This window comes from Suncus etruscus, chromosome 2 (assembly GCF_024139225.1).
Source record: "Suncus etruscus isolate mSunEtr1 chromosome 2, mSunEtr1.pri.cur, whole genome shotgun sequence".
NCBI lineage: Eukaryota > Metazoa > Chordata > Mammalia > Eulipotyphla > Soricidae > Suncus > Suncus etruscus.
Genome location: NC_064849.1, coordinates 38,044,451 through 38,065,507, shown reverse-complemented (window position 1 = coordinate 38,065,507; position 21,057 = coordinate 38,044,451). Strand labels below are relative to the sequence as shown.

The 21,057-nt window shown below is 41.2% G+C and overlaps 1 protein-coding gene across 1 annotated transcript in view; it reads right to left on the bottom strand.

Annotated features, from left to right (window-relative positions):
- The window catches only part of ERO1A (endoplasmic reticulum oxidoreductase 1 alpha), a 62,556-nt gene extending 41,946 nt beyond the window's left edge, over positions 1–20,610 (bottom strand). The window contains exons 1-3 of the mRNA XM_049767666.1: positions 20,264–20,610; positions 8,703–8,820; positions 4,096–4,181 (exon numbers count right to left, since the gene is read on the bottom strand). Coding sequence (XP_049623623.1) covers positions 4,096–4,181; positions 8,703–8,820; positions 20,264–20,386 — 327 coding nt within the window. The 5' untranslated portion in view covers positions 20,387–20,610. The remainder of the gene's footprint in view (positions 1–4,095; positions 4,182–8,702; positions 8,821–20,263) is intronic.
- Positions 20,611–21,057: the final 447 nt, after the last annotated feature.

The window sequence follows — 21,057 nt, the reverse complement described above, 5'->3', positions numbered from 1 at the left end:
CCACCACAACACGCAGTAAAAACCACACTACAAGCGTGACAATGGGGAAACCTCGCAGCAAACACCATGCACAGAGAATAAAGACAAAAGCTCGGATGACCTAATAAATTCCATCCACCTGATTAACCTTTCAGATAAGGAACTTAAAATAGCAATATGGAAGATGTTTGTAGAATTCAAAGAAAGCATAGATCGATCTGAACAGAACACAAAGACAGAAATCAAAAAACTCCAAACTGAAATAACAGATCTGAAAAATACGGTAGCTCAACTAAAAAACCTCAATAAATGGCCTCGCCAGCAGGGTAACAGCAGCTGAGGAGAGAATCAGAGTACTGGAAGATGTGATGCAGAAAAACTCAACACAGCAGAAGAAATTGGAAAAGAACCTTAAGACAAACGAACAGGCATTGGAAAAAGTACTCAAGGAATGCGAACAGATGAAAATAGAAGTCTTTGATAAACTCAACAGAAACTCAAATATCTTGGAGTCAACTTGACCAAAGACGTGAAGGACCTATACAAAGAAAACTATAAAGCCCTGCTCCAAGAAATAAGAGAGGACACATGGAAATGGAAACACATACCCTGCTCATGCATTGGCAGGATTAACATCATTAAAATGGCAATACTCCCCAAAGCATTATACAGATTTAATGCAATCCCTTTAAAAATACCCATGACATTCTTTAAAGAAGTGGATCAAACACTTATGAAGTTCATCTGAAACAATAAACATCCTCGAATAGCTAAAGCACTCCTAGGTAAAAGGAAAATGGGAGGCATTACTTTCCCCAACTTTAAACTGTACTACAAAGCAATAGTTATCAAAACTGCATGGTATTGAAATAAAGATAGACCCTCAGATCAGTGGAATAGGCTTGAGTTTTCAGACAATGTTCCCCAGACATACAATTACCTAATTTTTGACAAAGGAGAAAGAAATCCTAAGTGGAGCAGGGAAAAAACTCTTCAACAAGTGGTGCTGGCAGAACTGGTTAGCCACTTGCAAAAAAGCAAACATAGACCCCCAGTGAACATCATGTACAAAGGTAAAATCCAATGGATTAAATACCTTGATATCAGACCTGATACCATAAGGTATATAGAACAACACGTCGGTAAAACACTCCATGACATTGAGACTAAAGGCATCTTCAAAGAGGAAACTGCATTTTCCAAACAAGTAGAAGCAGAGATCAACAGATGGGAATACATTAAGCTGAGAAGCTTCTGTACCTCAAAAGAAATAGTGCCCAGGATACAAGAGCCACCCACCAAGTGGGAGAAACTATTCACCCAACACCCATAAGATAAGGGGCTAATATCCAAAATATACAGGGCACTGACAGAACTTTATAAGAAAAAAACATCTAATCCCATCAAAAAATGGGGAAAAGAAATGAACAGACACTTTGATAAAAAAAAGAAATATAAATGGCCAAAAGGCACATGAAAAAATGCTCCTCATCACTAATTATCAGGGAGATGCAAATCAAAACAATGATGAGATGCCATCTCACCCCACAGAGATTGGTGCACATCACAAAAGAATGAGAACAATCAGTGCTGGCAGGGATGTGCAGAGAAAGGAACTCTTATCCACTGCTGGTGGAAATGCCATCTAGTCCAACCTAGCAATATGGAGATTCCTCCAAAATCTGGAAATTGAGCTCCCATTCGACCAAGCTATTCCACTCGTAGCGATATACCCTAAGAACACAAGAATACAATACAAAAACCCCTTCCTCACACCTATATTTATTGCAGCACTATTCACAATAGCCAGGCTCTGGAAACAACCAAGATGCCCTTCAACAGACGAATGGCTAAAGAAACGGTGGTACATAAACACAATGGAATATTATGCAGCCGTCAGGAGAGATGAAATTTTCCTATACATGGATGTACATGGAAACTATCATGCTGAGTGAAATAAGTCAGAGGGAGAGAGAGAGACGCAGAATAGTCTCACTCATCTATGGATTTTAAGAAAAAGAAAAATCATTTTTGCAATAATTCTCAGAGACAATAAGAGGAGGGCTGGAACTTCCAGCTCACTTCATGAAACTCACCACAAAGAGTGGTGAGTGCAGTTATAGAAATAACTACACAGAGAACTACCATAATCATGTGAATGAATGAGGGAACTGGAAAGCCTGTCTAGAGTACAGGTGGGGGTGGGGTGGGATGGAGGAAGATTTGGGAAATTGATGGTGGGAATGCTGCACTGGTGAAGGGGGTGTTCTTTACATGACTAAAACCTAATCACAAGTATATATGTAATCAAGATGTTTAAATAAAAGGAAAAAATCCAGCATCAATAAAAATTAAAAAAAGAAAAAGAAAAGAAATGAAAAAGAATGCAGGGGATCACCTGGGCCCGTCCCAGGTTGGCCACAGTCAAGGCAAACATCCTCTCGGGGGAAAAAAAAAAAAAAAAAAAGAGGGCCCGGAGAGATAGCACAGCGGCTTTTGCCTTGAAAGCAGCTGATCCAGGACCAAAGGTGGTTGGTTCGAATCCCGGTGTCCCATATGGTCCCCCCTGCCTGCCAGGAGCTATTTCTGAGCAGACAGCCAGGAGTAACCCCTGAGCACCGCCGGGTGTGGCCCAAAAACCAAAAAAACAAAACAAAACAAAACAAAACAAAAAAAAAAGAAAGAAAAGAAAAAAGGAATAAAGCAATATGGAGAGTCCTTTAAATGTAGAAATTTCGGGCCCGGAGAGATAGCACAGCGGTGTTTGCCTTGCAAGCAGCCAATCCAGGACCAAAGGTGGTTGGTTCAAATCCCGGTGTCCCATATGGTTCCCTGTGCCTGCCAGGAGCTATTTCTGAGCAGACAGCCAGGAGTGACCCCTGAGCACTGCCGGATGTGGCCCAAAAACAAAACAAAACAAAAAAAAAAAAATGTAGAAATTTCAGGGACCAGAGAGACAGCATGGAGGTAGGGGGCTTGCCTTGCATGCAGAAAGGTGGTGGTGCGAATCCTGGCATCCCATATGGTCCCCCGAGCCTGCCAGGAACGATTTTTTGAGCAGAGAGCCAGGAGTGATCCCTGAGTGCTGCTGGGTGTGATTTCCCCCCAAAAAATAGAAATTTCATCTGATCCAGTTATACCATTTTGCCTTCTACTAAACAATACAAAAAATCAAATTTTAAGAGCTATATACATCTTCATGGTTACTGAAGCATTATTTACAATAGCCAAGAACTGGAAACAACATAATTAATTAGAGGTCCAGCTGGTGAATAAATAAAGATATAAACTATTTACACAATAATACTACTCATCTATGACAAAAATGAAATCCCATTATTTGCAACATCATAAACTAGTGGGTATTTCTGCTCAGTGAAATAAGCAGAAAGGAAAAGATGAACGTCATATGATCACATAGATTTGATATAGTGAAAACAAACAGATGAACTAAATAAAACAATAAAAAACTTTTGGACTATTTAAAAAAAACACAGTTTTATCCAACCACTTCCTATTCAAATAATTTCAAAGAAAAACAAAGTATCTACAAAAGAGCAGGGATTTTGTGTCTCAATTTTATTTTATTAGACAAGAAATATAACTTTGCTAGAATAAGATGTAAGGAGAAAAAAAAAACAAATACCACGTCAAAAGCACTGTCAATCTCAGTAATAAATCAAAGGATCATATAAATCCCAGATTTTTAAATTCTATTACTACCAAAATACTACATTGTAAAATATATTTGATAAAGTTTAAACATTTCTTATGGCAATATTAAAATTTCATATTTAACTTAAACCTTGAAATATATTTTTTATTGACTTCTTTTTAAAACTGCAATTATCTTTTTGCAATTATTTTTAAGAAAAAAAGAAGGGGGCCGGGAAGGTGGCGCTAGAGGTAAGGTGTCTGCCTTGCAAGCACTAGTGTAGGAGTAGGACGGACCGTGGTTCGATTCCCCAGCATTCCATATGGTCCCCCCAAGCCAAGAGCGATTTCTGAGTGCATAGCCAGCAGTAACCCCTGAGTGTCAAATGGGTGTGGCCCAAAAACAAAAACAAAAACAAAAAAAAAGAAGGAACTGTTCTTAAATATATACATAGTGCTTACCGATTGGCAAGGCTTGACTGCACAATCCCTTCTTCCACACTGGCTAATATCATTCCAGAAAGGACATGGCCTTTTCAGGTTAACCTATAAAATAATAGAAGAGAAAGTTGTTACAGTGAAAATCTTGACATTAACCAATGTTGAATTAGAATGTTATGAACTGGTCATGTCATCAACTTCACCTATGCTATTTCTTCCATTCACCAGTTGTCAAGAGCTGGGGATTGTACAAATATGTAATTGGTATAAGTATATTGGCAAGTCAATTGGTTAAAAAGTCATAGGTGGCTGTGAAACACACCCTAGAAACTGGGAATCAACTTACCTCAGATAATCTGCTCAACTCATATCATTTCAGCAAGTAACACTTAAGAGGGAGAAAGTTTCAAAAAAGATAGGGAGAAGAGGTCTGGAGAGATAGCCAGCAGTAAGGCATTAGCCTTGCATGCAGAAGGACGGTGGTTTGAATCTGGCATCCCATAAGGTCTCCCGAGCCTGCCAGGGGCGATTTCTGAGTGTAGAGCCAGGAGCGCTCAGGTGAAAAAAAGAAAAGAAAAAAAAATTAGGGAGAAGAGATGAACAGAAACATCCTCAAAAAAGAAATATATAACTGGGTGGTTAAATAAATGAATTATTAAAGAAAAAGAAATACAGGGAGTGGAGAGATATCACAGAGGTAGGGCGTTTGCCTTGCATGCAGAACGACAGTGGTTTGAATCCCAGCATTTCATATAGTCCCCTGAGCCTGCCAGGAGTGATTTCTGAGCTTAGATCTGGGAGTAACCCCTGAACGCTACCGGGTATCACATACACACACACACACACACACACACACACACACACACACGCACGCACATGGAATACAAAAGACCAAAGGGCACACAAAAAAATTTCCATATCACTAATTATCAGGGAGATGCAACAATGAGGCATCCTCTCACTCCACAGAGACTGGCACACATCACAAAAAAAAAAAACAAGAACAACCAGTGCTCTAGCATGGATATGGGGAGAAAGGGACTCTCAAGCACTGCTGGTTGAAATGTCAACCGGTCCTTTATTTTTGGAAAACAATATGGACAATACTCAAAAAAAAAAAAAAAAAAAAAAAAGGAAAGCTATATATCGGGCTTCCAAACAATTCACCAATATACCCAAGAACCCAAAAACACAATGCAGAAAAGGCTTCTGCACTCCTATATTCATTGTAGAACTATTCACAATAGACAGAACCTGGAAACAACCCAGTAGATGAGAACAGATGAGTGCATAAAGAACTAAGGTACCTCATTACAATAAAATACTATGCAGCTGTAAGGAAAATGAAGTCATAATTTTTTTTTTTTTTTTTTTTTGGTTTTTGGGTCACACCAGGCAGTGCTCAGGGGTTATTCCTGGCTCCAGGCTCAGAAATTGCTCCTGGCAGGCACGGGGGACCATATGGGACGCTGGGATTCGAACCGATGACCTCCTGCATGAAAGGCAAACGCTTTACCTCCATGCTATCTCTCCGGCCCCATGAAGTCATAAAATTTGCCTATACATGATGGACACTGTATTATGCTGAATGAAATGAGTCAGAGGGTGAGGAGAGGGACAAACATAAAATGATTGTACTCATTAAAGTGGGGGGGGGGTGTATCATGAGAACTATACCCAAAGAAAATAGAAGCAAAGTCCAGGAAGACAGGTCCATGATAGAAAGCTTACCACAAAATAGAAGAGATTTAGAGGGGAGTGCAGTTAGGACAGAGAAAAGACCACCATGGCAATGGCAGTTGGAAATGATCACTCTACAATAACTGAGTGCTGAAAGGAGGTAAAATAGTATGCCTGGTATCCGTTCTAGTAACAGTATTGCAAACCACAGTGCCTAAAGGAAAAACGGGAGAGAGGAGAGAGAAGAAAAAAAGTATCTTCCAAAGGAAGGCTACAAAAGTAAGGGGCAGGGGAGGAAAATTGGGAACTTTTGTAGGGGAAAATATGCACTGGTGAAGGGATGGATGTTGGAACATTGTATAACTAAAACTGAACCATAAGCAACTTTGTAACTATTTCAGAACATTCAATTAAAAAAGAAAACCGGGCCCGGAGAGATAGCACAGCGGCCAGCCGATCCAGGACCAAAGATGGTTGGTTCGAATCCCTGTGTCCCATATGGTTCCCCGTGCCTGCCAGGAGCTATTTCTGAGCAGACAGCCAGATGTAGCCCCTGAGCAACGCCGGGTGTGGCTCAAAAAAAAAAAAAAAAAAAAAAAAAGAAGAAGAAGAAGAAGAAGAAAAAAAAAGGAAAAAAAAAAAAGAAAACCAAGAAGAAAGTTAGGGCCAGAGCGGTGGTGCAAGCAGTAGGGTGTTTGCCTTACACACACTGACCTAGGACGAACCGCGGTTCGGATCCCCCACGTCCCATATGGTCGGTTCCCCAAGCCAGGAGTGACTTTTGAGCACATAGCCAGGAGTAACCCCTGAGCATCACTGGGTGTGGCCCAAAAACCAAAAAGAAAAAAAAAAAAAAAAAAGAAGAAGAAAGTTAAACAATCACGAGCTTATACCAATGATTAGGTTTCCTGAACTCTTTCAGGAGGTAGATCAAAATAAAATATTAGTGACCTGTTAAATAACAGAAGTGAGAATGAAGTCATGATTCACCAAAATATTTACTTATTTTAGCCAACTAGAGTCAATATGATATTTTAATAAACTATGAACAACTCACAATTTTGATAAACACTTAACAGTTTCTAGTCTTATTATGACTTCTATTTAACCAACGAGTTTCTAATTCTAAAGTACAATACTTGAAGCCAGCATAATAGTACAGCAATAGTACATTTACCTTGCCCCTCTGGGTTCAATCCTTATTATCCCATATGGTCCCCCATGCCTGCCAGGAGCTATTTCTAAGCAGACAGCCAGCAGTAACCCCTGAGCAATGCTGGGTGTGGCCCAAAAACCAAAAAAAAAAAAAAAAAAGAACAAAGAATAAAACTCTTGGGGCCGGGTAGGTGGCGCTGGAGGTAAGGTGTCTGCCTTGCAAGCGCTAGCCAAGGAAGGACCGCGGTTCGATCCCCCGGCGTCCCATATGGTCGCCCCAAGCCAGGGGCGATTTCTGAGCACATAGCCAGGAGTAACCCCTGAGCGTCAAATGGGTGTGGCCCAAAAACCAAAAAAAAAAAAAAAAGAATAAAACTCTGTTTAAAGTTATACATATCTTGTACAGAGCTAGGAATAGCCCTTAAGAATGACCAAATGTAGGACCAAATTCCAATCAATAAAATTATCCAGAGTAATATTAGAACCACAAGTTTCATTCTTATGGATTGAATTTTCCTAATATAAATTTGATCAAGTTTGAATAATAGCCAATTTATAAAGATTAGTAACTCCTATGAGAGTTCATTTAAACCTTATCTATTCTCATTTCTTTGGTTGGCTTTTGGATTTTTTGGGGGCCTCCACCCGGCGATGTTCAGGGTTTACTCTTGGCTTTGTGCTTATGAATTTCTCCTGGCAATGCTTGGGGGACTGACAATATGAGCTGGCAGGGATGGAACCCAGGTTAGCTATGTGCAAGATAAATTCCCTACCCACTGTATTAGCACTCCAGCCCCAATTTTATATATGCTTATTAAAAAATAAAATAGAAATAGCTTGGGGCAGGAGCGATAGCGCAGCTATAGGGTGTTTGCCTTGTACACGGCTGACCCAGGACGGACCTGGGTTGAATCCCCGGTGTCCCATATGGTCCTTCAAGCCAGGACCAATTTCTGAGCGCATAGTCAGGAGTAACTTGGAGTAACCCCTAAGCGTCACTGCTGGGTGTGCCCCCCAAAAAATAGAAATAGCTTTGGGGGAGGGCTGGAGAGATAGCATGGAGGTAAGGCATTTGCCTTGATGCAGAAGGGCAGTGGTTCGAATCCTGGCATCCCATATGGTCCCAAGCCTGCCAGGAGCGATTTCTGAGCATAGAGCCAGGAGTAACCCCAGAGCACTGCCGGGTGTGACCCAAAAACCAAAGAAAAACAAAAAAGAAAGAAGAAAGAAAGAAAGAAAGAAAAGAAAGAAAAAGAAAGAAAGAAAGAAAGAAAGAAAGAAAGAAGAAAGAAAGAAAGAAAGAAAGAAAGAAAGAAAGAAAGAAAGAAAGAAAGAAAAGAAAGAAAGAAAGAAGGAAGGAAGGAAGGAAGGAAGGAAGAAGGAAAGGAAGGAAGGAAGGAGAGAGAGAGAGAGAGAGAGAGAGAAAGAAAGAAAGAAAGAAAGAAAGAAAGAAAGAAAAGAAAGAAAGAAAGAAAGAAAGAAAGAAAAAGAAAGAAGAAAGAAAGAAAGAAAGAAAAGAAAAGAAAGAAAGAAAGAAAGAAAAGAAAGAAGAAAGAAAGAAGAAAGAAAGAAAGAAAGAAAAAGAAAGAAAGAAGAAAGAAGAAAGAAAGAAAGAAAGAAAGAAAGAAAGAAAGAAAGAAAGAAAAAAGAAAAGCTTTGGGGAGCAACTGCATGGACTCTGGAGCCCCTCCCCCCCCAAGCAATCATATTTCCTCCCTCCTCACTCCCACATCCCATCTCAACCAATACAGGCCACTGTACTGTAGTGGGGAAATAAGAAATAAAAATACCTTTGTAATATCTAAAGTAGTCACTTTCAAGAAGTTTTTGTAGTCTTGGAAAAAGTTTGTAGTCTATTAAATTTATCAATGGTTTCACAACATCACAGGTACAAATCATCCAAGTAATCCACTGACCTTGTTGAAAAGAAGAAAATAGTAAATAAAGATATCTTAGGTGCATCAGAATTCTTTTTCCACATAATAATTATAAGGACTCAGGGGTGAAGTGATAGTACAGTGGATAAGACAGGGCATTTGCCTTGCATACAGATGACCCGGATTTGATCTCTGACATTCCATATGGTCCCCTGAACACCTCCAGGGAGTCATTCAGTTCCTAAGTGCAGAGCCAGGAGTAACTTCTAAGAACAGCCCAGTGGGAACCGACAAAACAAAACAAAAATAAATAAAGATTTTTCTTACTAAATCAACTCTATTCTTCTTCCCTGAAATGTTCCTAATTGGGATATGAAAATCTAATAATGTCTTGGTTTACTACATATCTAAAGGTTTATAGTACTTACCTCCACTGAGCTCATCTCTCTCTCCTTTCTCTTCTCTCTCCTCTGTCTCTGTCTCTCTCTCTCTTTCACACATCACACAACACACACACACACAACACACACACACTCACACACACACACACACACTTTTATTCTCATAGCCATCGTATGACTTTGCCCTTCAGCTAACCAGACATGGATATCCTCACAAAATACTCTCCAGGAATTAGCAATGAGAAAACAAGGGAGAAGTTGTTACTCCCTTAGCTTGATCTGTAATCAAGAAAACTTAGACCTTCACTTTATCATGTGAACGTAAGACCACATAAACCACTGAGAGAGCAAAGATTTCTGAAAGAAAAAAGACAGCAGGGTTCAGAAAGATAGCACAGCAGGCAGGGTATTTGCCCTGCAAGCAGCTGACCCAGGTTCGATCTCCAGGCATCCCATAAGAGAGCCACGAGTAATCTTTGAGTGCCACCAGGTGTGGCCCCAAAACAAGCAAAATAATAATAATAATAATAATAATAATAATAATAATAATAATAATAAGAAGAAGAGAAGAAAAGAAGAAGAAGAAGAAGAAGAAGAAGAAGAAGAAGAAGAAGAAGAAGAAGAAGAAGAAGAAGAAGAAGAAAACAGGAGAGACATATGCTATTTGAATTCCCTGGGAATTTCCATTTCCTATTTCCACTCATCTTTCCAAGCCTACCTACTTACATGTCTGAAATTCCTGATACTTTATCTTTAAGTTAGTTGCCTCTTGTCTCCCATTAAATTTCCTGCAAGCTATGTAGGCCAGAGACAAAGCTTAGAGGATGTATAAAAAAGTAAGTGATGTATTTATGAGATAGTAATTCATTATAAAGATTTAATAACCCTAAAAGGGTCATAAAATTCTTAATAGATTTAAAACTATGCTTAGAAATTACTTATCATTAATGATACTGAGAGAGCAAATTAACCACAAAGCCAATGCTGACCTTCCAATGCCTGAAACCTAATGTCTTAATTTTGTATACTAAATCAAACTGACAGATATGAGGATACAATGGGTAATCATATAAATATTATTAGTGCTAAAGCTAACATTTTGGGATGTTTACTTGGACTAAGCACCATTAAATATTGTTTTAAATAACAAATATATCATCATGACTTTTAAAAAGTAAATAAAAAAAAAAGATTTTAGATAGCATGCAGTATGCAATAGAAATTATCATACCTTGGTCTGAATATTTATTTTACAGTCAGATCAAATAATAATTACTATGAAAAAGACTTCTGATATTCTGAGTCTAGATATTTTCCTTGTGGAAAATGATAAATATTGTAAAATTTATGCACTGCCTTTTTATCTTAGACTATCCCCAATAGGGGCCAAAGAGATAGTATGGAGGTAAGGTGTTTGTTTGCCTTGCATGCAGAAGGATGGTGGTTCAAATCTGGCATCCCATATGGTCCCCCGAGCCTGCCAGGAGTGATTTCTGAGTGTTCTGAGTGTAGAGCCAGGAGTAACCCCTGAGTACTGCCGGGTGTAACCCAAAAACCAAAAAAAAAAAAAGAATATCCCAAATAGAAAACTTTCACCTAAATGATAAGAACATTTTGGATGAGGAGAGCATTATTTTAAGTGCTTAAGCTATTTTTTAATTTTTATCAATTTTGACTAGTGTTAATTATTTGAGGCTCACTAATTCTGTTTTGAGAAATCAGATCTACATATTTTGTCATTGAAATAGCTATTTTCATTTCATATGCAAATTTGTTCTCTTTTCTACCAAAATTCTGAGTGTAAAATAATCTTAGAGTCCTAACTCTGGTAGCTACAAACAAAATTGCTTGTAGCTTATGGCCTAGATGTCCTAATTTTTTATATTCCTTTTATCTGAACATTAAAAACAGTCTCTAGATACCATTAATTGGCTCAAAGGTAAGGCTAACTTCCTGCCTTGCAGGTCTGAGGTCCTTAATTCAATCCTCCACATCCCCACATCATTCCAGCAGCATTACTAATGGGGTCTCCAGCACCAAAAATAACCAATCTCTGGTGCACCAAAGCCAAGTGTGTCCAAGCACCACAAACAGTAGGCAGTCCCGGGTTAGCCCTACAACCAAGTGTGAGTGAGCACTTCCACCACTAGAGGTGCAACCTTTTTTTTAAAAAAACATATTTTAAACCTTTATACAGAAGCACAAAATAATAATATAACCTTATATAATTGCTAAACCTTGCATATCATAAAATAATGAATAGAAAGCCAGCAAGAAAAAGAAAGATTTAGTTACTTCAAATACTGAAAAAACTATTTTTAAGCTCATAGAAAATTAATTTTTAAATTTTGATTCCAGACAAACAAGCTATTTTCCTTGACAAAAGTACACATAATATCACAGTTAAGTCAGAATGAGCAGACTACAGCTGGAAACAACCCACATTGCCAACCATGTAGACACCTTCATCTTAGCTTGAGTTGACTCGGTACTCACAACTCTTTGTTCATTATTTATATGAGAAACCTGTTTGAAATGGATAAATTTCTGAACTCATATAACCTTCCATGGTTGAATAAAGAAGATTGTAGCATATCTAAACACCCACATCACTATGAGGAAATTAAAACCGTAAAATTTGCCAAAAAAAAAAGCCCAAGCCCTGATGGATTCACGAATGAATTCTTTCAAACCTTTTCAACAGGAACACTTCCAAATAGCTTTTATGAAGCCAACATCATCTTAATACCAAAACCAGATAGAGATGCTGCCAAAAAAGAAAATTACAGACCAATATCCCTGATGAAATACAGATGCAAAGATCCTCAACAAAATCCTGACAAACAGGATCCAATGCTTCATCAAGAAGATCATTCTACTATGATCAAGTAGGTTTTCATCCCAGGAATGCAAGGAGTGGTTTAACATCCATAAATCTACCAACATAATACACAACATCAACAACAAGAAAAATAAAAATCACATGGTCATATCAATAGACGCAGAAAAAGCATTTGATAAGGTTCACACCCATTCTTGATGAAAGACTCTCTGCAAGATGGAATGAAAGGAATCTTTCTCAATATAGTTAAGGCCCGATCTACCACAAGCCAATATTATCCTCAATGGAGAAAAACTAAAACCTTCCCTCTAAATTCCTGGTTCAAAGACAAGGCTGTCCTCTCTCACCACTCCTATTCAACATAGTACTGAAAGTGCTTACTTAGGAGGTGCAATCTTTATAAGGGAGCAACAACCAAGAAAAGAAGAGCATACAAAAAAAAAAAAAAAAACACCAAAGAGCGGATGGGATGAAAGGATCAAAAGAGCAGTTTGGGGTCCTGAGAGATATAGCACCAGCAGTAAGGTGTTGCCTTGCACTGCATGAGGTCGACCCGGGATGGTCCTTGTTTGTAGATTCCCAGCATCCCATATGGTCCCCCGAGCCTGCCAGGAGTAACCCCTGAGCACCACTGGGTGTGGTCCAAAAGCCAAAAGGCCAAAAAAGGGGCCGGAGAGATACACAGCGGTATAGGCATTTGCCTTGCATGCAGAAGGTCAGTGGTTCGAATCCCAGCATCCCATTTAGTCTCCCGAGCCTGCAGGGGGGCGATTTCTGAGCATAGAGCCAGAAGTATCCCCTGAGTGCTGCCAGGTGTGACTCAAAAAACAAAAAAACAAACAAAAAAGCAGTTTGGTAGTTTAGAATACAACCACCCAGCTTTAGGCCAAAGAAAAGTACATAGGATAAGGCCCTTGCCTTGCATGCAATCGACCCAGGTTCGATTCCCAGCACCCAGTATGGTCCCCTGACCTTCTGCCAGGACTAATCCATCATGCAGAGCTAAAGTAAGCCCTGAAAACAACCAGATTTGGGCTTTAAAAACCAAAAACAAGAGGGGGCCGGGCGGTGGCGCTGGAGGTAAGGTGCCTGCCTTACCTGCGCTAGCCTAGGAGACGGACCACGGTTCGATCCCCCGGCGTCCCATATGGTCCCCCAAGCCAGGAGCGACTTCTGAGCGCATAGCCAGGAGTAACCCCTGAGCGTTACCAGGGTGTGGCCCAAAAACAAGAAAAACAAAAAAAAAAAAAAAAAAGAAAAAAAACCAAAACAAGCAATTAACAATTGGGTGGTGGGAATGTTGCACAGGTGAAGAGGGGGTATTCTGTTTTGACTGAAACCCATCCTACAAACATGCTTGTAATTATGGTGCTGTAAATAAAGATTTATTTAAAAATAAAGAGCTTTAAAATTTTCATGGTGGTTAAAACAAAGTTAAAAGGAAAAATTTTTACAGAAAAGCTTAAAAAAACAAACAAACAAACAAGCAATAACAACATCAAAGAGCTACTGTTTTGGGCCAGAGAGTTAGATAATAGCTAGGGAGCTTGTCTTACATGCCATCAAAATGATCCTCAGAGCCCAGGCAGGAGTGACCCTGAACACAGAGCCAAATTTAAAGGCCAAACATAGCAGGATGTGATCCAAAATAACAATAGCAAAACAAACAAATAGCAGTTTTTCTTCCCACAGATACAAATTAAATAAAGACTAGCAGGCACAAAGATGAGGAAAGCTGGGCCAGAGGGATAGCACAGCAGTAGAGCGTTTGCCTTACACAACGGCCGACCAAGGGCGGACCCTGGTTTGATTCCCGGAAGCCATGTGCTTTCCAAAGTCTGCAGGAGTGATTTCTGAATGCAGAGGGCAGGAGTAACCGCTGGGCACCATCGGGTGTGGCCCCCAAAAAAACATAAATAAATAAATAAATAAATAAATATTGGTTTTAAGAAAAAAAGATGAAGCCAAAAGGATATAAGCCAAATATTGCTATATTAAGATAAAACATTTGAGAAGAAAGGTATGCCTTTTTTCACCTTGAGGTATTTATTTAAAATATAAAAATCAAGGGCCGGTGCGGTGGCGCTAGAGGTAAGGTGCCTGCCTTGCCTGCACTAGCCTAGGACGGACCACGGTTCGATCCCCCCAGCGTCCCATATGGTCCCCCAAGCCAGGAGTGATTTCTGAGTGCATAGCCAGAAGTAACCCCTGAGTGTCACCGGATGTGGCCCAAAAACCAAAAAAAAAAAAAAAAAAAAAAGAAAAAATCAATCATAGGGACTGAAAGGTCAGGCCCAACCTCCTGTGTTGATGCCCTGCAGGGACCACTCACCAACAAGTTTTGTTTCCTTATATGCTCCCACAAAACTCCAACTCCCAACTTCATAACTCACAGTACTGAAATGACCTAATTCACTCCTGGCCACTGGAGTTGTTGGTTTTTGTGTTTGTTTGTTTGTTTTTGGATTTTGGGTTACACCCACTGGTGCCAAAGGCTACTCCTGACTCTGTGTTCAGAAATAGCTCCTGGCAGGCTCAAGGGACCATATGGGATGCCAGGAATCAAACCAGAGTTCATCAGGGGTTGGCTGCGTGCAAGGGCAAACGCTCTACCGTTGTTCTATGACTCCGGCCCCTGGCCACTGGAGTTGAAGCATCTCTAAAGGATTCCTGAGATATGCCAAAAGTGATATCTGAATGCAATCTGGAGTCAGCTCTGAGACCCACCAAATGTAAACCCCTAACCCTTCCCACTGCCAAAATGTAGAGCCAAACTTTGGTTTATATTTTTAATTTTTATATTCTTAGTACTTAGCAATCTATTTCTGGAAAGCTTACGTTGGGTAATATTTGTGAAGTGGGTAGGTGAGGAAAGATGAATGGAGTCCACTGTCCAACTCCCAGCTATCACAGTAACAATGGCCTAATTATCACAGCGAAGGTACCACTCAGTGCCCCCCATTAGGAGCACAGGAGGCCAAAATATACCCACACAAAGTTAAAACATCCCTCCTGCTTCCTATCTTGCTGCTTTCTCCTCAAAGAACCTATAAAATAACCCTAAGAAAGCAAGAGAACTCCAGAGAAGATGTGTCTGAGAGTATCAAGACCATAAAGAAAGAAAAGCAGGACAACTGTAGGTTTGAAAATCATCTGCCCCTGGCTGGAGAAATAATGCACTGGGACAATCCCAAATACATTGACAGGTGGCAGAGCAGCCAAGGGGACAAAGCACAGAAGTGGGGCAGGAATCATAAGAAATGGAGAGAATTCAGCAAAGGAGAGGCAGGAAAGGACTTGGAAATCTGAACTCTGCCCAATGGCATAAGCCAATTGGCATAAGGAAGCTGAACCTGATTTCTGGCGGGAAGTGTAGCGGGCACGATGCCAGGCCCAGTTCTAGAAACTAGAAAACCAGGCATGTTACCAGAATAGCATCTCAGAAAGGGACTAAGTAGAAATCCAGTTAACAGACCCAGGGCATAATCTCAGAAAGAAATCAAGTCTCAGGACATAAATGAACCCAAATGCCAAAGGCTGAGGAGTGTCCCAGCTGGGAGGTTTCTTTCTAATCTACTTTTCAATAAATGTTCAGTTATTTGGGGGAGGAGGAAATTAACCTTATGCAGTGTCCCAAAGTTAACAACTAAATTTTTCCAGATGTGTCCTCTTCAAGCCCCTTACTCAGACATACATACACAAAACATATATACAGTGACTGAAGTGTGTTTAGATTTGAAGCAAAGATTAGAGAAATAAGTACAAAAGGTAAGATGCTTGCTTGCAGCCAATGCTGGCACAGCTGAGAGTAACTTCTAAGCACAAAGACAGAAGTGAATCCTAAGAACACGGGTGTGGTCAAACTTCGCCCCCAATCCTGCAAACATACACAAATAAGAATAATTTAAAGGGGCCTGAGAGAGAGAGCATGGAGGTAAGGCATTTGCCTTGCATGCAGAAGGTCAGTAGTTCGAATCCCGGCATCCTATTATATGGTCCCCTGAGCCTGTCAGGAGTGATTTCTGAGCATAGAGCCAGAAGCCCTGAGCGCTGCTGGGTTGTGACCCAAAATAAAAAACAAAAAGAAAGAGAAGGAAGGAAGGAAGGAAGAAGGAAGGAAGGAAGGAAGGAAGGAAGGAAGGAAGGAAGGAAGGAAGGAAGAAGGAAGGAAGGAAGGAAGGAAGAACACATTTTACCTGACCAGAGAAAATGCTCAACAGGCTGTGCTTAGGCTTTGCAGACAGGAGTTCATTTGAACTCTGGAAAAGCATGATACCCTGAGCAATACCAGGGTAACCCCAAATATAGAGCCACGAGTAACCCCTGGACACCAGTGAAATAAATTTAAAAATAAATAAAAATAAGTAAAAATAGGGGCCAGAGAGATAGCACAGCAGCCAACCCAGGACAGATGGTAGTTCGATTCCTGGCATCCCATATTGTCCTCCGAGCCTGCCAGGAGAGATATCTGAGTGCAGAGCAGGGAGTAACCCCTGACCCCAAAAACAAAAACAAACAAACAAATAAATAAAAATAAATCAAGATATCAAAGTTCACTCATTTGACAAAGAACTCTTTTTTTTTTTTTTTCCTTTCGGTTTTTGAGCCTCACCCAGGGGTCCTGGTTCTGCCCTCAGAAGTCACTCCTGGCAGGCTTAGGGTACCATATGAAATGTCCAGGATTGAACCCAGGCCCATCCAGGGTTGTCCACATGCAAGGCAAATACCCTACTGCTGTGCTATTACTCTGACCCTCTAGCAAAGAACTCTTATTTTATTTTTTAATATAATTTTTATTTTGATCATAGTGGCTTACATATTGTTGACAATAATATTTTAGGTAAATATTTACATAAAATCAGGGGGGATTTCCATCACCAAATTGTCCTCCCTACACCTCCGTTTTTGTCCTACCTCCCATATCCTCTTCCCTCACCCCCAGGGCTGCTAGAATATGTGGTCTCCTATGTACCTATCCTACTACATAGTAGTCTTGCATCTGTTTGGTCTTGGTGCCTCCCTTATTTCCCCCTCTAATTGGGAGGCAGAACTAGCTAGTTCAAGTTGCGTGGTTTTGTTTGAAGAAGAGAAAAGTAATAAACTGGGGTAAAAGTCTAATACTCCGAAAATGGGCGAAATCCTTCTAGAGGCTCTCATCATCGATTTGAGAGATGAAGGAGAAAAAGAAGATGAAACACTCCACCAGTACAAAAAGAAGTGTCAAATATCCAGTGAGGACTTCAACAATAACGATAAGCACCACTAAAAAGATAACAAAAAAAAGTATTTAATTTTATTGTGTTTTATAACTATCAAGTGTTCCAAAGATCCCTCTGACCAAATTTTAATCTTGGGTTTATTCCTACTAACATCCTAACATGTTTAATAAGGATATCTTCCATGGCCCAGCCATTCTGACCAACCTAAATAAAGTATGAGATAGATAGGTCTGCTAAAATATACATCTGCAGAGTTTATCTACATTGCACAAAAATAAAAATAAATCCTTTTTTGGCTTAGGGTTTTGTTTTATTTTTGTTTCTGAGTCATTCCTAGTAGTGTTCAGGGATAACTCCTGGTAGGGTTCAAGGAACCATAGGGGTTCTGGTATTGAATCTGGGTGGGTTACATACAAGGCAAGTGTCCTAACCACTGTACTATGTCTCCAGTCCCCAAATAATTTATTTTTAAGTAGCCATTTTGAATTAGCTGAACTACTATTTAATTAATTTAACAGTATTTTCAGCAACACTGAAATACTATTATCAAATTTATGAGTGAAAATGTTCTTAGCAAGATTTGATATCAACTACCAGGTACATGTGGTAACTTAGTTTAATGATTCATTTAAAACTGTAAATCTATCTGAAAAAACACATCTTGGAAAACATTCAAGTATTTTTAGTCTGTACTATTAAAAGAATATACCTTTCTTAGGATAGTGCTCAGATTTTATAATTTCCTAACACTTTTTGAGTTTCAATTATATACCAGTTCAGTGTTCTGCAGTGTCAAGGATTGGAATTAAACAAAAACTATAAATAAAAATAAATAATAATAATAAACATTATATACAAACTAGTTTTTAATGCCTTGGTGATCTCTTTTCCCCCACAAGATATTCATTATTCTATAATTAACAGGATCACGCCACAATTATTTCTGTATTACAAACACTCAGATCAACGTATCAATTGATTAAAAGTTTGCTAAATGAATAATCTGCACCATCCATCTCCCCTTATCTTTCCTTTCTCCCGTTTTTTCTTTTACATTTCTCATATTGTTTGTGTGCATGTCCACATACGTTTCTCCATTTTTCTCTTATGTCTATTCATCACTGTGTCTTCTCTTCTCTCCTTACCTCCCAAAATCTAAAGGATATTCCTGATTCACTTATTAAATTGGTATTGACCATCCCTATTTTTCAGTACATAATTTTTAAATTCACTAAATTGACTTTTGGGGGGTTTACACGGACTAGTAGTGTGGTCTTTCTTACTCTAAAAGGTAAAGGAGATCTATGGTCCCCATTTTTGTATTAGGAAAATATTTCAATCTTCACCCCTTTTAGTACTTTATTGTATGCCAGAGATCATTGAACATAGAGCTTTACAATCTCAACTATAAAGCAATAGTTTTGGGGGCCAGAGAGTTAGAATGGAGGTAAGGCATTTGCCTTTCATGCAGAAGGTCGGTGGTTCGAATCCCGGCATCCCATATGGTCCCCTGAGCCTGACAGCAGCGATTTCTGAGCAAAGAGCCAGAAGTAACCCCTGAGCGCTGCTGGGTGTGACCCCCCTCCCCCCCAAAAAAGGCCAAAAAAAAAGCAGTAGTTTTCTTTCAACTTTTCTTTTTTTTTTTTTTTTTTTTTTTTTTTGGTTTTTGGGCCACACCCTGTGACGCTCAGGGGTTACTCCTGGCTATGCGCTCAGAAGTTGCTCCTGGCTTCTTGGGGGACCATATGGGATGCCGGGGGATCGAACCGCGGTCCGTCCTAGGCTAGCGCAGGCAAGGCAGGCACCTTACCTCCAGCGCCACCGCCCGGCCCCTCAACTTTTCTTGTTTAGCCTTCAATAATACCTCAACTGCTAAAATCATTCAGAAAAAATAATGCAAAAATTTCAAACACTAAAACAGTTTGAAATTTTCCTCCTAGTTATGACGCTGCTCTCACACATGTAAAATTTTATTTCTGGGCCAGAATCATGGTACAGCTGATAAGGCACTTTTCCAGACTGCTGGTGACCCAGGTCCCATCCGCAGCAATCCCATATGGTCCCCAGGCCACCAGGCCAGGCGTAATTCCTGAATGAAGAGCCCCACCCACCCAAAAAGTAGTTTTTTTAATCCTAAGTTGACTCACTCAAAAGAATCTATTTTACGTGCTTTCCTTAATTTTATGTAAAATGTTATCTTTATCCATAAAAACCAACAGGTGACATAAGAAAGATTAAAATAGCAAATACTGTAAATTCCGGATTTTTTTTAAGGAGCCCACTTCTAACAGAAGAAAATAATCATAAACTTACGATCACTTTTTCTTTTCTTTCTCTCTTCCCTAAGGAAGAAAGTGCAATCTTCCCAATTTCAATCAGCTCTTATGGATGTCAAGGTAAAAGAATCTCATTATATTCCGGGGAGGGCGGGGGGGGGGGGGAGGACGCAAGGGCAAGAAGTTACAAGGCAACCAGGGACCCAGAGACCCCAAGCAGTGAGGATTAGGCACAGAAAAGCCCTCCTGACCGTGAACAAGACACAAAAGCCAGTTCAGTTGGGGCCGAAGAGAGACAGGCAAAGGCTGAAAGAGGGAGGCAAAGGCGCAGGTTTCTGGGTACAGTTCCTGGTCAAGTTAGAAGTTAGAAAAAAACCAAAATCGGCTTTAAATGAGCTTTAATTGTCTTTGCACTCTCCCTGCATGCTCTCCCTTGCACGCTCCCAGCAGATAGTCCTCAAACCCGCTTGGTGGGGATCCAGCGCGCACCCACCCCTTTGCCAACACTCGGTGAGAAACGCGGGAGACAGTGCGCCGAGGTCGGGCTACAGGAGGACACCCAGCCGCCCCGACATCGCAAGCTGTAGAGGTTCGAGCCAGAGAGAAGCAGCTCTGGGGGGTTCAATCGAAAGCTCCAAAGACACACCCCTCAAAAAGCCTTCTCCATTCCCGGGCGCGCGGGGTAGAACGCGCTGCCCAAGGCTCGGAGCACCAAGCCCGCGCGCGCACTGGCGGGCACCCCACTCACCTGGCAGAAGCACCGCTGCGCCGCGGTCTCCAGGGGCTGCTGCCCGCTGTGCCCGGTGCCCAGCAGCCAGCCGGCGCCCAGGAGGCCGATCAGGACGCCCCAGGGACGGGCCATAGCTGCTCGAGTCGCCGCGATGTCCCCCAGCTGCCGGCCGCAGGCCGGGTGTCCGCAGATGAAGCCCGCGCGGGCCGGCCCCCTACGGCCCCACCTCCAGGCCGCCTCCCCGGACTCTCCCGCCTCTCAGAGGCTGCCACCTCCCCTCGGAGCCTGCGGACGTGCTCGGGCGCCCGAGCCGGCCGCCCCCAGGCCTCGGGCCGGCTTCCTTCCCCGCGCGTGAATCTGACGCACCAGCCGCCTCCCGGCTCGGCTCCGCCCGGCCGCGCACCCGCCCTTGGCGCCCAGACGCCCCGGGCCTGCTGTGTCGTCGCCACGCACCCCGGGGCCAAGTGTCAGGGGGTAGATTCGGGGTTCTTGAAAGCTGCTGGGACGCTAGGGAAAGCGGGAAGGGTCGGTCTCTATCTTCCTGCGGGACCCTGCCCCGCCCCAAGTCGCTCTCTGCGAGCCAATCTTTGGGTATCTCCCTGTAAGGAAACCGAGGCCTGCGAAATTATGTGTCCAAGTGCCAAATCTTAATGCTGAAAGGCATCTTCGTGATGATCTAGATCTGTACTGCGTGTTACCTAGACCTTCTAAAGTGGCAACAAAAGAGGAAAAAAAAAAAAATAGGGTGGTGGTGGTGAGAGAATGGTCCTTTGGAATATAGCTGAAACTATATTCAGAATTTT